Source organism: Balaenoptera ricei, chromosome 4 (assembly GCF_028023285.1).
Source record: "Balaenoptera ricei isolate mBalRic1 chromosome 4, mBalRic1.hap2, whole genome shotgun sequence".
In the NCBI taxonomy this organism is placed as follows: Eukaryota; Metazoa; Chordata; class Mammalia; order Artiodactyla; family Balaenopteridae; genus Balaenoptera; species Balaenoptera ricei.
The window spans coordinates 156,557,909-156,574,910 of record NC_082642.1 but is presented as its reverse complement, the minus strand read 5'-3'; the positions used below and the strand labels follow the sequence as shown (position 1 = coordinate 156,574,910).

General features: G+C 45.4%; 1 protein-coding gene across 1 annotated transcript in view; it reads left to right on the top strand.

Moving 5' to 3' along the window:
* DSCAM (DS cell adhesion molecule) overlaps positions 1–17,002 on the top strand; it is a 740,935-nt gene that overhangs the window by 579,192 nt on the left and 144,741 nt on the right. The window contains exons 13-15 of the mRNA XM_059920026.1: positions 12,311–12,507; positions 13,501–13,597; positions 14,207–14,335. Coding sequence (XP_059776009.1) covers positions 12,311–12,507; positions 13,501–13,597; positions 14,207–14,335 — 423 coding nt within the window. The remainder of the gene's footprint in view (positions 1–12,310; positions 12,508–13,500; positions 13,598–14,206; positions 14,336–17,002) is intronic.

Here is a 17,002-nt window from a genome sequence, read left to right as displayed (position 1 = left end):
GGTGGTCATCCTGGGGGAAGGGAACCCTGAGCTAGTAGGGTGCACACATGTGCTTGCAAGTCCCAGGGTGTGTCCTGGGTGCCTGGGAAGGTTGACACAACAGTAAATAGAAAATCTTGCTGCGTCTGGATTAGCAATCTACTGATGATTATTCTCTGCTATGTATAAAACGGTGCTGCGAGGGAGGGGAAAAGCATTTTTCAATACATCAAACTTTTGTATGGAATTTTTCATAATAAACAATCAAGGCTACGAATTTTTTTTTAATGGAAAAGAGAAATTTTGTAAGAAGGCAATATTAACCTAATCATCACGTAAGCACTCTGGATGAAGAATTCCGCAAAACTTTGTTTTATGGTTACTTCTTCTCTTAGATTCTTAATTCGTGAGGGGGGTGAGGGGAGGGAAGGGTTTCTCCTAAAAAGCATTAGTTGTGTTTTTTAAGATAGTGTAACTTGCTTAAAATTCTTACGTGACATTGACAAATAAAAAGCTGTTTTAATATTTTTTTAAAATCTCCATTGTGACACATGGAGAGAAAGAGAGACAGAAGAAGAAAGAAAAAAAGGCTTTATATTTTATAACTTTAATGACACCTCTTTCCTGCTTTGTTAACAAAAGTCTCCATGTTTTCGTTTTGCTCTGGAACCTACAAATCATGGAACCTGTCCTGCCGACGTCATCTCTCAAATAGGCAATAGACTTGCAGGAGGGATGTTGAGATCTTTATTTTGCAGCTGAGGAAAGGGAACCACCAAGGACGTCAGGGGAAATCTCTCCTGAATGGGTCCAGCCCCAGATGGAGGGGCTTCCAAGGATGCTCTGGCACCCCTCGCCCCAGCAGGCAGAGTCCTGTGCCCTGTGGACCAGCCTTGGGGCCTCAGCTGTGGTCAGGCAAAGCGGCTTTGCACTTGGGTCCAGAAGGCCCGGGTTCTCCTTGTAGGTCTTTGATTGACTTGTTGCATGGCTTTAGACTCCAATTCTGTTTACCTGCCCTGATTCTGTTTTAGTGTGGGTACATGGAATTAAGCATTCCCTTCTCTACTGAGGACACGCATGTCACTGTGAGATCACGGATGTAAAATTGAGCTGAAACTTGGCAGGATACAGAGGTTCAGATGCATGATTTACCTCACGAGGTTTAGCTTAGACCCGCTTAGCTTCCCCAGAGCCTGGCGAAAGAAAGAGAGGGGAGAGAAAGATTCCTTATCTAGGGAGTAAAGATAATTTTATTGTATTACTTTTATGATGATATTGATTTTTTTAGTCTTAATGGATGCCGTAGAGCTTTGGATAAGGGGTAGGAGAGGGGCAGAAAGGGAGGGGTTCTTGTTTAGCCAGCCTTAAACCCTCCAGGTCTGGAGGGTTTCCTTACTTACAAATAAAGAGGAAGGGAACAAGATGTCACGTATGAAATGAATCCTAAAATTCTCTTATATTTTAATCTTAATTTTTTCCCCTTCAAAATAGGTGTTTGGTGTCTGGTTCTCTTTGATCATCTGCATAGACATCTGTTCGTATAAATTTAAATCCGATGAATCTGCTAGAAATGGTATTCCTACATCTTTCACACATATTTGTAGTATAATTTGGAACCTACTTAAAATGGCACTTATAAATATGTCTTGGGTCATTTCTGTGGCCAGCGTTTCTATCCCATCAGGTTGTTGTGTGGATTGAATACCTGCACAGTATATAGAAAATGTCCCAGCACAGTGTCAGGATGCATGAAAGTTAGCTGTTGTTATTATAGGATGGTGTGTGTAAGAGAGAGAGAGAGAGAGAGAGAAGGAGAAAGAGGAAGAAAGAGGGATAAGATGAAAGGAAGGAAAGAAGGTAGACAGGAGAGAAGGAGGGAGGGAGTGAAGGGGAGATTAGTAAGGAAAATGGAAAGAGGAGGACAGTCAGAACTGACAAGGCCTTGGAGCTTTCCAGTTGAGCTTTTTCACTCCAGGCTGTATATTAGGATCACTAGAAGAGCTTTAAATAAATCCATTCCCAAGCCCGACCCCCAGAGACTCTGGTTCAGTTGATCTGGGGTAGGGCCTAGACACTGTTATATTTTTAAAACTCTTCAGCCTGATTCCAACTTCTGAGATGCAGGCCAGGTTGAGAACACCTGGTCCCATGCAGCTCACCTATGAATCAGATGAGAAAACCAAGTCCCAGGGCAGCCAATGGTCTTGCCCTCTCATGGTATCATGTCCATGGATAGCATGAGGTTGGAGCCCAGCCTCCTTGCTCCTGGTCCCCTTTCTCCTCTCCTCCTCTGAGAGGACCAGTGCTCTAACCCAAGGCCACCAGATCCCAAACCACAGCTGCAGAGTCCAGAGTAAAGCACTTCCAGGGGGTCTCCAACCTGAGCAGCAGAATTTGAGAAGACGGCTGCCACCTTAGCGCCTGACCTTTGCGACACTCACGGATTCACGTTTTCACCTAAGCCTATTTTCTGTATTCAGAATAATGAAAATTAGGTGTTCAGTAACTTTTGATTGACTGATGAAATAATAGTGAAAATAAATTTTGATTCAAATCTCTGCATGAAATGTTCATTGTGGAACACAGGCAGTGGGTATATGGCTCTTCCGCTTTCTGTATGTTTGAAAATGTTTATAGTCAAATGTTGGGAAGACGTAAAAAAATATCTGAAGAAGTAGCTAAAAAAAGAGAAAGAAGAAGTAGCTTAAAAAATGTGTTCACGTCTCAGAACATCTCCATCCCCGGCCCTCCCAGCTGGCAACCCTGACTCTGTCCCTGACTGTGTGTCCCCGACTGTGGTTTCCAGCGTGGGTGTCGGGGCAACCTTGTTGCCTTGTTCTTAGCTCCACACCGTCCTCTGCCGCCTCTGTTCTGACCACGTGGAGGGACTGAGGGACTCCCCAGGATGCAGGTCTTTCCTGCTCAAACACGCGAGGTCCTGGGCACTTGGGAAGATTGGCTGCCCTCTATGGGAGTCGTTATTGATAACAATGATGGTTTTAGAATACGACTCATTAAAGTCAGATCTTGGTTGACTCTTGCATTTGGGCCTTTGACACCCATTCCTCTTTTCTAATTTTCTCTTTTCTTCTCTGTAAAATGAAGGGATTGAACCCTACTGTCTTGACAGGCATGTTGTCTAGTTGCGGCTTATCCAGGACACCTGGTATTTCCTTTTGTTTCTTTTTCAGTGGTCTTTTTGGCAGAGCTGAGGTAGAAGAAAAGAAATAAAACTGTGTTAGGATCAGTTTTGTACTATTGGTAGAGTCAGTAAAGCAGGAAAGTTTGGAAATAATCTTTCTTATCAGTGATTTATTAATATAATTTTTTATTTTCTCTTTTTCCTTGTGTTGAAAAATCGGTGTGTCCCTCAATTTATCACTGAATTCCCTGTCCAAACATGCAGTGATGTACTGTTCATATTTGCAGGGTTCACTGTTATGAGTAAGGTTGGTTATCGCTCTTAGGTAAACTCACACCTTCTCAGTGCTTCTGGCATGATGGGAACACCCTTTAAAATCATTCACGTAGCGACATACCGTCCTATGTAGTGTTCTGGTAAATCCTTTAGTGTTAAACAGCCAGCTGTTGGGGGTGGAGGGAGGGAAGAAAGTCCTGATTTCTAGCGTTTGTCGGTTTCAGTGGTGTAAATCCTCCCACCCCACCGTGGCCAATTTCAAGCTAAATAGGTGGCATCACTGGACTGCAGAGTTGATCTCCATATGCAGAATCGGCTCACCCTGGGGGGGTTGGGCAGCGGCTCCACTCTACCGCTGCATCTCTACCCTATGAGAAAGTAGGTCAGATGGGCCTCCCTTAAACCATAAGAACGTAGATTTGCTGAACATTAAGATGCTGTTAGGTGATAGCCTGGTTTCTGAAGGAAATTTATAAAGCGGTATGTAACGAAATAAAACAGCACTCTCTTTAATGGGAAGTTTTGCAGGAGAAGCACACGGTGAGCCATCCTTGAACAAAGCCCTGTTGGTCTGGATTTCCTTTGCACCCACTAGCAAGGCTGCTCTGGCCTCCCCTTGGTGCCCATCCCTGTTACGTTACCCCATCCATTCGTTATGCTTCAGAGACCCTTGCAGAAAGCCCTGCTCCACTGACATGCTGTCAACTCTCTGCACCCGTGACTGTGACCAACGGAAAAGGTTGTGCCTTCAGACATTAGCATTGCAAAGGGACGTGATAATGATTGCTTTAAAAAAATTCTTTTGACCATTTCTTTAAAGGGCTGAAAATACTTGGGTAGGACAGAACATGGGCCTGTCAGACTGTTTCTGAATATTAACCAGAACTAAAATACCCATTTTGGTGGGGCAGTCCTCCAAAAGAGACATATGATTAAAAAAAGAAGCATTTTTTTTGCAGAGTAAGAGGGACAAACCATAAACCAGAGGGCCAGGATTTAATCGAGGCACTTCTCCCACGTAGAATGCAATAAAGCTTTTCATTAGTAAGAAAAGGAAAGGGCAGAAAACAAGCAAGCTCTCCAAGCAATGCTTCATTTTCTTGGAGAGCAATAATATCTTCCTCTAGCTGGATGTTTCAAAGTGATAGGAGATTACATTCAGGTGAACACCAGCCTTCACAATGCATTTGCTCCCTCCCCTAGTAGCAGCTCATAAGGTAGGACAGAAACCCTTATTGTAGAATTGATCCACTCTCATTGGAATGTAAAGAACTGAGAGTGATTAAATACCCCAGACCTGGGAAGTGATCACACTTACCATGTCCTCACAGGAAATCTGTATTTTTTCACACTCTGCCATTTTACAAATTTCTTTTTTTTCCTTTTTCAGCAAATACTGCACACTGAGAAATCCTCTCTGTGACCTTTAGATGCCCATGACACTGGGAGACATTAGTGTGGATTAATTTCCAGAACACAGCTTTGCCACCAGAGTTTCTCTATTCTGTGCTCAGCACAGGAGGTTGTAGAAATAGGCTCCTTACTGGAGGGACCAGGGGGCCACGTTCCAAAGCTAAATTCCCAGCTTTGATAAGAATGAGAAGTAAATATTTTCTTCTTCTTGGGCCTACAACAGATTTATTTACAGTTTTGCAATTGAGGTCACTTTTGGTGGCTTTGGGATCTTTCATTATCATGACTTAGCTCTCAGCCTTTATAAGAAAAACATTTTGGTTAGTGGATATGAGGCCAAATTGAAGATGTCTTTAGTAAAGAAGCCTCATGAAGATGATGTGCCCAAAGACCTGAGCGGACCACAGCCCCCAAGTCAAAGCCCACATTCACATTCATTCCTCATCTGAAGACCCCCCTCTCCTGGGGCATGAAGAAATCCCTGCCATCAGATACACAGAGAAGCCATGGGTCTATGCTCATGTAACACTGACTGTGTGCTGTGGGCTGGCTTCCTTTAACCTCTCAACAATCATCATCTCCATCTGACAAAAACCAAAACTGAGGCACAGAATGGTTAGGGGACTGTCTAAAGCCACACAGTGAGCCAGTGGCACGCCTGAGGATTCAGATTCAGGCAACTACCATGTTATACAGGCTGATGACAACCTAACCCGTGAACAACAAGTATTCAACTGGTGGTGGTTTTGGAAACTATACGAGTCATACACTACATCCTCCTCTGCAGAGCTAGCCAATAGAAATTGTTTTTTCAATATAGAATATATGCCATATTTTCCCAGATAGTCTGGACCTATGGTTAAGGTCAGCTTAAAACAATTCTCAGTCTCCTATTATAGAAAAATCCAAAATAATAATGGATAAACATAATAGTTCAATTCTCTGTCATGTAGCTTTTTTTTTTCTGGAGCGAAGCAGGCCAGATTGGGGTAATAGCTTCAGGGTGTCATCAGAAACCCAAGCTCCCATCTTCAGAGTCACCTCATGATCCAATATGGCTGCTGGTGCTCCAGCTATCAGGTCCTGATTTCAGGCTGGCACAGGAGGAGGCAGAGGAAGTCTAAAGGGATTCCAACCAGCTGAGCATGCCTCCCAGAAGTTTTAGATATATCACTGCCTTGATCTCAGTCATATGGCAATACCTGACTATAAGAAAGGCACATAAATACATTCTTTCATTCAGGTATAGATTTTTTTTATAATGTCTCCTGTTAAAAACTGGGGAAAGAAAGAAAAAATGGGCTTGGGGAGGCAACTGAAAATATCTGCTCAAGGTCAATAGTTCACACCTACTGTTAGAGTTTAAGGGGGCCCCCAAAATAATACTACTGAGTTCAGAATCAAGTAATGGAGAGACACAGGAGTAGCGTAGTTTGATATGAGACTTCTGGAGAATGTGGGTTTGTAAATCCTACATCTAGAATTAGGGAGAGTTACCCACCCATCCCCTGACCAGGCCAGAGGCACACAGCTCTCCTTTTACTCAGACACATCCCCTGTCATTATGGGAATTTTGCAGATCAGACACACACCCTCTGCCAACAGGTAACCCAAAGGGACTGGGCCTCACTGGTTAGTTCCTTCCCAGCTCTCACATCAGTAAGTCACTGCCCCGTCATGCAGGAGAGAGGTCAGGAGTGCTGTTCTGATGGAAGGTCCCTCCATTTTGGAAGCATAAGAAGTGGGGGGCATGTCCGTAAACAACCGCCTACTTATTTTGGCTGATGGGACCTCACTTCGTTTATGATGTTCCTATTATTTTATTTCTGGTCTGTAAATTCTTCTGCTCATATGCCCAGTGGCGTGCTAGTAAACATTTAACATGCAGATCTCAAAAAAGTATAAATAATAATAAAATATTATAAAATAATTTTATAATATTATTTTATTATAAAAATAATAAAAATAAAATTATTTTATAAATAAAATAAAATAATAATTGTATATATAATTTTACTATGGGAAACCAATTCCTGTCTTTAAAAGATGTAGTGATTGTAGAAGCAAAAGAAAGCATCTTGAGATTCTCAAATAACTTGCCTCCTTAGAACATAATTTTTTTAATTAAAAAGTCAACTGCGTTTCAAATTTATAAGTAATTTTACAACATATACAAATATGGGGGTTGCTGTTATCATGGAAAAGGGTTTTTCACCAGGAACAGTTACCCTGACTCACGTTCCTGGGCATCCCTGAGTACATCCCGAGGAGCTGGTACCCACTGCTGAGGACATCCTACCAAGGGCAGTCGTCTGCTGGCAGTGGCAGTGTCAGTGGTTGTCCCTCCAAATCCCTCCCAGGAAAATGACAGCACCACCTTCCGTTCTGGTATATTTTTCGAAAGAAGACCTTCAGGGATGCTTATACAGAGATTTTGAGTCCATGAGCACAGAGTAAATCGCCCACAGAACTGACTTCTCCTACCCTCTTGGACACTTAAAATGTTTTTATTAGAGGCCATTTCTTTGGAAAGAAATCTTAAGTATTTTAAATCGTTTTAAACCAACCACACCAGGCTAGTTTAACATTTTTTAATGGTTCAGGAACATCATTTAAAAACCCACAATGATGGTCCTCTAGGGCCCCCGGAAACACTCAGGGGTGGCTGAGATGAGTGTGGGGTGAGGGGAGGAGGGACACCGGAGTTGCTGGACTCAAGTGGCCCCCGCATCACCATGCGTCCTGAGGTTCATGCCTACTCAGTGCTGTCACACTTCCCTCTCTCGTATCAGCTCTTCCATTCCTTCCCTTTTGTTGGTGGTCCCACCCCTGGTAGCCTGCCACTCTCCCCAAGGGTGGGTTTCCATCTGCCATGGGCGGCAGGAAAGTAACTTAACTGCAGTCCTGTGTCCTGCTTGTAAACATTAAACAGAGAGCATCAGGGACTTTCCCCTGCTGCTAAAACGTTTGCATTTTGTACATTTTGGGGCCATTTTGGGGTTCTTAGACACGATATATGATTGCTTCATTTTTTCATAAATATATTCCCTATGGTTGAGGTTTACTGAAATGACGCCACTCTAAAGAAAATTCTTACTCCATGTTTAAAGGAAAACTGATAAGGAGACATGTCCAAAGAACCTCCCAGGTGAGCCCGGCCTCTCCCCGCCACCAGGTTCAGGAAAGTGGTCCCAGGCATCACAGCGCGCTGGGCAGGCTGGGGTCACACACGGGGCTCTGCACAGCAGGGCAGGTGAGCTCCACGGCCCCAAGCACAGCTGTCCAAAGCTTTTGCCCAGGTCCCCCTTGGTCAAGCTGTGAGCTTTCCCTTTCAGCTCTCCATCCACACGTAAGATGTCCAAGTTCCACACCCCTTGTTCAAAAGTGTTCGGTAGCAGCCAGAGCTGTTTGATGACAGATAATGCAAAGACAAAGGCAGGAGCAGGGAGATGGGGGGAGTGGTCCACTCTGCTCCCTGCTCCTCTTGGACCTTCAGCCCAGCCTCCCCTGCTGTGGGAGACACTCTTGAAGAGGGTGCCATGCCTCCCTTGGGCCCCACCAGTGGTGTGCTTACCAGCCTCCTCTCTGCTGACGCCCCATGGTTGGTGGCTATCTGGACCGGTCCATGGCTCCTTTACCTGGGGCCGTTGAATTCCCAGGGCTTCAGACCTTGTCCTCAGCGAGGAGGAGAATTGGGGAAGGGACCATCGTCCCGGGTTCACAGACCCATAGGCCCTTCTCATGCTCCTACACAGGCTACCGCTGGAAGCCTTCTGCCTTCAAGATCTCAGAGGAGGGACAGCTCCGGTCCCTGTGTTTGCTTAGTTCTCCCAGCTGGCAGACATCTCCCTCTCCTGGAACCTTCCTCACCACCCTCAACTGCTCTGTAGTGGAAGCACCGCGGTAGACCTGGGGTTTCCACAGCCAGGAAGCAGCATGCTGGAGCAGACTATGCCAGCTCACCTTCTTGCAGCTTTATCCACTCTCTACTCTTGGAGCTCCCCCACTGATGCTGGTGGTGGAAGCGCTGTAAGAAGGACCTCGGTCCTTGTCTTCTTTGAAGAAAGAATTCAGCAAAGAGACCAAGGTTGTGAAATAGAGACAGAGTTTATTAGAAGCAAAGTATGTGTGGAAGAGCACACAGGCGAACTCGGAGTGAGTTGCACACAATAGGGGCTGCTTAGGTTGCTTATATGGGGGCATTTTTCTCTGGCCAATCATCTTGAAGTGTCTGCAGGAGACTGGTTGCAGCTTCTCAGCCTGGGCCTGTCTCCATCACGTGGTTGAAGGGGAACATTCTTTCCATGCCCAGTCTTCTTACATAGAGACTGCAAAATGGTGGAGCCACTTGGGAAAATAGTGTGGCAGTTTCCCAAAGTGTTAAACACACAGTTGCCTTGTGACCCAGTTGTTCCACTCCTAGCAACCTACCCAGGAAAAATAAAAACATAAGTCAGCACAACAACCTCTACACAAATGTTTGCATTATTTGTAAAATCCAAAAAGTGGAAACTATTCAAATGTATACCAACTGGCGAATGAATGAACAAAATGTAGTCTATCCACGCAGTGAACTATCACTCAGTAATGAAAAGGAACAAAAGTACTGGGTACACACTCCAGTATGTATGAACCTTGAAAACATGCACAGTGGAAAAAACATCCAGAAAGCTAGAGACAAAAAGAAAATATATTTACTGTAGGATCCTATTTATAGGAAATGTCCAGAAAAGGCAAATCTAGAGGGACAGAATGTCCCTTAGTGGTTGCCTAGGGCTGGGGGTGGGAAAGGAAAGTACCCATAAATGGACAGGCAGAATCTTTTGGAGTAATCTAAATGCTCTAAAATTTGAGGTGGTGATGATCATACAACTCTATATACTTGTATTGGGTTGTACTAGTAATGTGTGTGTGTGTGTGTGTGTTGGATAATGCAAATACACTTGTTTTGGGTTGAATAGTGTCTCCTCAAAATTCACATCCACCAGGAACCTCAGAATATGACCTTATGTGGAAGTAGGTTCTTTGCAGATGTAATTGGTTAAGATGAAGTCATACTGAATGAAAACGGGTCTTAAGTCCGATGACTGGTGTCCTTACAAGAAATCCGTGTGAAGACACAGAGAAACATTCAAAGGAAGTACCCATGTGAAGATGAGGGCAGAGATTGGAACAAAGCTGCCACAAGCCAAGGAACACCTAGGGCCACCAGAAGCTGGAAGAGGCAAGGAAAGATTCTTCTCTAGAGCCTTTGGAGAGAGCACAGTCCTGACGTCATCTTAATTGTAGACTAGCCTCCAGAACTGTGAGAAAATACATTTCTGTCGTAAGCCACCAGCCTGTGGTCATTTGCTACTGCCACCCTAGGACACGAAGGCAATCCTAAAACCCACTCACTCATACACTTATAGCAGGTGAATTTTGTGGTGTGTTAATTATACCTCAGTGAAGTTGTTAATAAAATTAAAAATTTTCTTAAATAGGCCAGAGGAAGAGAGGGTTGAGAACCAAAGGTTAGGGATGGTAGAGACAGTTCTGCCAATTCTCAGATATGCAGGAAGAGAAATCTCACTATGGCTGTAGGCAGCTTTCTTTAAAACATGGGACTCGCAGTGTGTCTTTTCCTAGGTTCCGAATCTGTCCACTCCACATCTTGTTATCTCTGCCACACACCCACTGACTATAGAGAAACGTCACAGTGCAGGGTCTTCCATGGGGTTTCAGGCTACAAAGCTGGTAGATCTCTGGCTTGTCTCAAACCCTCCCGACCGGCCTTGGGGAAGACATGCCCCAGTATGTGCCAGTCTCAGGAGAAGGCCAAGTGTTTCTATGGTCAAGTGCCCAGGGCTGGGACACTGGAGGGCTGTGAGGTAGGATATAAAGAGCATAGTGTGAGCTTGACCTTATAAATGAGGGAGGGTCTTTCTTTCTGTGATTGGGAAAATGAGGTTAAAAAAACAGGCGAAAACTATAAATTTGCTTTAGTTCTTTTTAAATCTTCCTGGTTGTTTTTGATAACATCTTGTTGTTTCCTCATGTTTTAAAAATATCTTCAAACATTTTGTGTATGATTATTTCAGGTTCTGTGTCTGGTAATTCTAGCATCTGAAGTCTTTGGGGGCTGCTGATTCTCAATGAGAGTAGATTGTTTCCTCATGTGTTTTATATTTTTGTTTTGTGAGTTCATGTTTAGAGATGGTTTATCTGGGAGAATCTCGATGGGCCTGGATAAAGGGCCCATCCTTCTGGAATGTGTTTTTGTTTGCTTTTGCTGGATTCCTCAGGCCCATTACCAAACTAGGGTCACCATCACATCAATCCTTTAGCAGGAATTTGACTCCGAACCTACGTAGAGTCAGACCAGCTACACATTCTCAAGGGAGATGGTTTTTCTTCATTCGCAACGCAAGCCAAGGCGGTTTGCTTCTCCCTTTGCCATCGTGCGGTCTTATGTACTGACTGACTTGTGGTGATTGGCTTGCTCCTAGGATGGAGACCTTTGGGGAGCTCTGCTCGGAAGTTTCACTTTTATCTCCTGCCTCACAGGCAGTCAAAGCACCGGCACTGTAATACCTGGGGCCTTTCAACGTCCACCTTTGTTTCTGGCTCCTGGGTTTTCTCTCACTTTCTTATAAACTTAGTATGCATTTAAAAGGTGTTTGTTATACACTGTCCAGCATTTCTAGGTGGTCTGTGGCAAGGGCCTGGGGCCTCATGTCTCCTGGCATATTGCCCAGGATGGGAGTCTACAGATGGATCTTGAGGTGGAGAGAGGGAACTGGACAAGTTTCACAAGTAAAGGTTCCTGCTCTCTCAATGCATCGGGATGAGATTCCCTGCTGTAAACGATGGGAGAAGGATAGGTCCAAGGTTTCCACGTGACTGTAAAAGTTTGTGCCAGCTGTGGGATGGGGTGTCGAGAGGCCGCTTCAAGGATTGGTTACCAGCAGCCAGGGCTCCATCCCAGTTGACTAACAAGGTTTCGTTCCCATAGCTGACAAGGAGAGTTAGAAATGTAGGAGATTACAGAAGGAGTGTAATTCTCAACGGAAGCCCCCTTTCCCATCCGATAAGCAAGTCACATCATTGTCCTGTGTGTTCCAGGGGATGTGGGTCTGCCGTCCACAGGGATTGGAAGAGAGCAACACCCCACAAGTATGAAACCGCAGGGCAATTTCTGCTTAGGGCTCATTTAGTCCGGTTTCATTTTTCTGCCACCTTCCAACTATCTTGATCATGATTCTTGCTCAACGGTTTCCTGAATGCATTTTATTTCAAAGAAACACCTCCTCGGGAATTCTCTGGAGATCCAGTGGTTGGGATTCTGCGCTTCCACTGCCGGGGGCCCGGGTTCCATGATCCCTGGTCAGGGAACTAAGATCCCACAAGCTGCGCAGTGCAGCCAGAAAGAAAAAAAGAAACTGAGCTGCGTGTTAATAAGGTGGGGAAAGCCGAGAACCCTGCTTTGCCGAGTAAGTTGTGTCGTTTTTGGGTTTTCAGTTCCTGCAATGATTACGTCCTATCCAAACACCACCCTGGCCACTCAGGGTCAGAAGAAGGAAATGAGCTGCACGGCCCATGGCGAGAAGCCCATCATGGTCCGCTGGGAGAAGGAGGACCAAATCATTAACCCCGAAATGGCCCGCTATCTCGTGTCCGTCAAGGAGGTGGGAGAGGAGGTGATTTCCACTCTGCAGGTAAAACATGACAAACATGGCAGATGAGAAGCTACCTTCATGGGCAGAATAAGCCTGTCTTTTCACATAAGTGGGTGCATATGGGTAGCCAATAGCAAATCAGCTTTTGAAACATTTACGAAGCACTGCCTCTCCCGCTTCCCATAATGGGATTGCTGAGTAGCCTGCAAAAATAGTGCTTTATCATACGAAAAATTGTTAAGAGTAAAATTATTGGGAACATGGCAGGGAACCCAACCGTAATAATAAAAAGAAAGAGAGAAACAGAGTCTTTTAATGACAGCTAATCCTGGCGGAATGACAGCCTAGGTTGTGCACATGTGTTAACTTCCTGTAAAAAGAAAAATTAGATGGGTTCTTGGACAAAAAATATTATAAGGAAAATATTTTGCTTCTTGGGGTAAAACCCAACATAAAAAAGGACTGCAGTCTCTTAGAACTTTTAGCACCACTGGTAGTTAGCTGGGTGATTCTTTTAATATGGGGGAGAAATGATGCCGTAGGACACACATGGAAAGAAAAAGCCCTGTGTTTGAAACGCTGATATTGATTCATTCCCAGGGTCCAATCCTGGGGTCCTGGGAGACCAGACCTTTATTGCAGTGTTTATAGATCTGTTTTCTCAGGCAAGGCTGCTTTGAATGCTTTAAAAATCCACTATGAGATTAAAAAAACCAAAGTATATGGGGAATATATATCAACCTGACCGTGACATCCTACATAAATTACACATCCAATTTAACAAGCTGGCAGCTGACACGGATCGTCTACGTTGACTGTTTCCATCTGCACATTTACAATTGTGCTGAAATAATTTGCTCTCAGAATTGTGTGTCCTTGTGTGTGTGTGTGTTTGTGAGAGTGTACATGTGTGTGCTTGGGGCTGGGAGAAGGGTGAGAGTGGAGAGAAGATTTTTACAGCCAAAAGCCCTTGAGTTGTTCCCTCACTCCGTTCTCCTGGGTAAGATGGATTTCTCTCTGCTTTACGCATAGATTTTGCCAACGGTAAGAGAAGATTCTGGCTTCTTCTCCTGTCACGCTATCAATTCTTATGGGGAGGATCGTGGAATAATTCAGCTCACAGTGCAAGGTAGGATGGACATAGCCTAGGGGGAGAAACACGGCTGTTTCAGGACAGTAAGTGTGTGCCCAGGCTTGGGAATCTGTGTGGCCTCAGCTTGACATGTCACACTTCCAAGTCCTCAGAAAATTTTGAATCTGTACAAAGTTGGTGCTAAAGCATCATTTTGCAGATCTCATGATTATGTCAAGATGCAGCCCCAAAACACAGGGAACAAAGTTCGTAAAGGAATTGGGTTTGGATGACTGGGCAGCCCTGATAGTGTGCCCTTCTTGCTGAATTTTAGGGATCCTTTTACTAGACGATCCGAATGAAAGTTTAATATCTGGGGCCAAAATAGTTTTTGAGTTAATAGATCCCAGGCCAGACCAGAAGAGTGACACTGAAATCTTCCATGTTTGGTCCAGCTTTACAAGTGCTGTGAAAATTGGCAGATTTGAAAAGTGAAAATTTTCCATCCTCAAAAGGGATTGGGGAAAAAAATACTTCCAGGTAAAAAAAATCGTCTGCCCATGTCGAATGCTGACAAAGCTTTTGTGAGTCACCCTCAGCGTTTCCACTAGCGTCTACGTCTGAACAATATCTGAACTGATCCCGGGTTTTCTGTTGGCTGCACAGAGCCTCCAGACCCTCCTGAAATTGAGATCAAAGATGTGAAGGCACGCACAATCACCCTCAGGTGGACCATGGGATTTGATGGAAACAGCGCCATCACGGGCTATGACATTGAATGCAAAAATAAATCAGGTAAGTCCTTGATTTCCTCCGACTTTATTTCCGCTTCAAAAAGCCCTTTTATTTTTTGCCTTTTTAATGGATTTTACCTGTAAGAAGAACCTGGACTCTGGGAAACTCAGAGGGGGCTCTTTTTAGCAGTTTGTCTCTTCCCTTGCACGAAGTACACCCACGTTTCCTGTGGTGGGAGTGGTTTTCTGTCGAGATGGCTTCGTTGGGTCAGCCCTGCCTCTTTTCTCTTTGAACCAGCAGGACCTCTATCTGATTGCTCCCTGTGGCCACTTTGGCAGTGTCACCACCGATGGCCGCATGGGCTGCTACCGATCCAACCTGGCCCCTGTCATTATTTTTTCTACCTCCCCGGCTTCCCTTTGCTTCCCTCGTGTCCGAATCCCTGAGTACCAGCTGTGTTCAGTGTCTGTGGGCGGAGTTGAGTGGTGGTGGTGTGCGCAGAGGGCCACGTCTTCTCGAGATGGGCGCTGACCCTGCGGGGCCCTCCTGGATGTGCAGGGACAGGCCAGGGGCGCGAATGCAGGCGAACACTCCTGGCTTCCTCTGCGCCAGCAAGTGGCCGGCTCGCAGGGAGCTCAGAAATGAAACAGACCCAGCTGTCAGGACCACGACAGGCGTGCCTGTTGATCATCTTAAAGTGACAATGACAAGGCCACTTGGAACGTTAGGACCCATCAGGCCGAGGGTGGGGTACCACCGCTGTGGCTCCTGGTCTGGACTTTGACACAAAAGAGACGAGGAATTAGAGCAGCAGCATGTGAAGAGTTAACAGAATCTCAGAGGCCAGGAAAGCGGCCTTGTTTCTCCTCTCTGGGCACCGTGCGTTACTTCACAGCACCCCGTTGTGACCCATTTAGTATCCTTGGAGCTGAAGCTGGAGTAAAAAATTAAGCTGGAGGCAGCTGGGAAGGCAGGTCAGGAGGGAGGAAATGTTTCAGTACGAGTGGGCAAGGGGCAGAGCAGGAGAACGTGTGAGACGGGAGTAGGAAGCAAGTCCAGAAAAAGCCTAAGGGGTGGGGCTTAAGGAAAGCAATTCATGGTGATGAGGACAACTTGTATCAAACCAAGACTAGGGGTTGCAGCAATAGTGCTTGACGCTGGCGATAAGTCACGGGTTGGAAATGCGTAAGAAAAGACGTCGGAGGAGGTGAAATGACTTGGCTGGGTCCCCTGAGCCTCAACCAGAGACCTGGAAGTGAGCTGATGCTTACGTGGGACCTGAGGAAGGCTCCTGAGAGGAGCACAGTGGCTGCAGTCACACTGTCGCCTGGAAATGTGGCAGGTCCAGTGCAGGTGGAGGTGAAGGGTGCCCCGTGAGCAAGCTGAGGGCAGTGCTGGTCCCAGCAGGGCTCTTTCAGGAATCGGGACCAACGGGCTTGCCCAGGGCCAGAGGAAGAGAGGAGGCCTTGCCTTCGTTCTAAAGAAATCAGGTCAGGATGGAACCCAAGATTGAGAAGTTCTGAGATCCAGGTCTTGAAGTAAAGGAAGTGCTTCTTAGGTGAGATCTGCATGTTCTCTTGGAGAACAGCCTGGAAACTGATGGCAACAATGAGAACTCAGCAGAAACACAGACGTGCATGATGCAGACACTCTGCAGAGTCCCCGGAGGGAGGGACAGACCCCGCCAGCCTCTCTGGCTGGGCACTGACCGAAGGACTGTGGGTCTGGGAGCTAGTGCCCAGGCAGGCTCTCAGGGGAGCAGCTCGGTGCCTCCCTGTTTTCAGGGCATTAGTCATTTCCAGGTGCCGGTGACGGTCCAGTGGCTCCTCAAAGGGGTTTGGGGTCCAGCCTGTCCTGGCTCAGCTGTGACCCTTTCTCTTACCAGCTGTACCCGCCCCAAACCATCCTCCTCTGTGAGATGGGCTCCCACAGCATCACTGTGACAAGGGTCCCTCAAAGACTGCCCTCCCGTTCCTGGACCACACAGTTACTATGGTTACTCCCACCTGATACTTAGACGCCACTCGTCATGTTACCTCCACAGGGACTCATCCCTGGTCCACATTCGCGGCCAGGCCTCCCTCTCATGTGCTCCTACAGTCTCTCCCCTTCCTTTCCTGGCAGGTGCCATCATGTGGGATCACATATTTAACTCTATTTGTTTTTCAAATTTATCAATATTTTCTTTTATTACATCTGGGTTTTGAGTTAAGTTAGAAAAGTTGTTCTCTACCTCTGGCCATAAAATAATTCAGCCTCTTTTCTTATAGTACTTCATGTTGTTTCTTTCCCTCTCTTTTCAAAATTTAGATCTCCAAACCATTTGGAGTTTACTCTTCTGTATGCTAGGAGAGATGGATCTAGTTTTATCTTTTCCAAAATGGGTCTCCTGTTGCCCCAACATCATTTATTAAAAGGTCCACCTTTGCCCAGTGAGTTCAAATGCCACCTCTATCACATACTAACTTTCCATATGTACTTGAGTCTATTTCTGGACTTTCTATTCTACTCCATTGGTTTATCCATTAATGCACCAGTACCAGACCATTTTAATCACATAGGCTTTATGTCTTAATATCTAATAAGGCTAGTCCACCCTTGTGACTTTTCCTTTCCAGTGTTTTCTTAGTTTTCCATATATAACTTTAGGATCAACACGTTTAGCTCCATAAAAGCATGTTTTTGTTATTGTTAATGAGATCACATTAAATTTGTTTATTAGCTTAA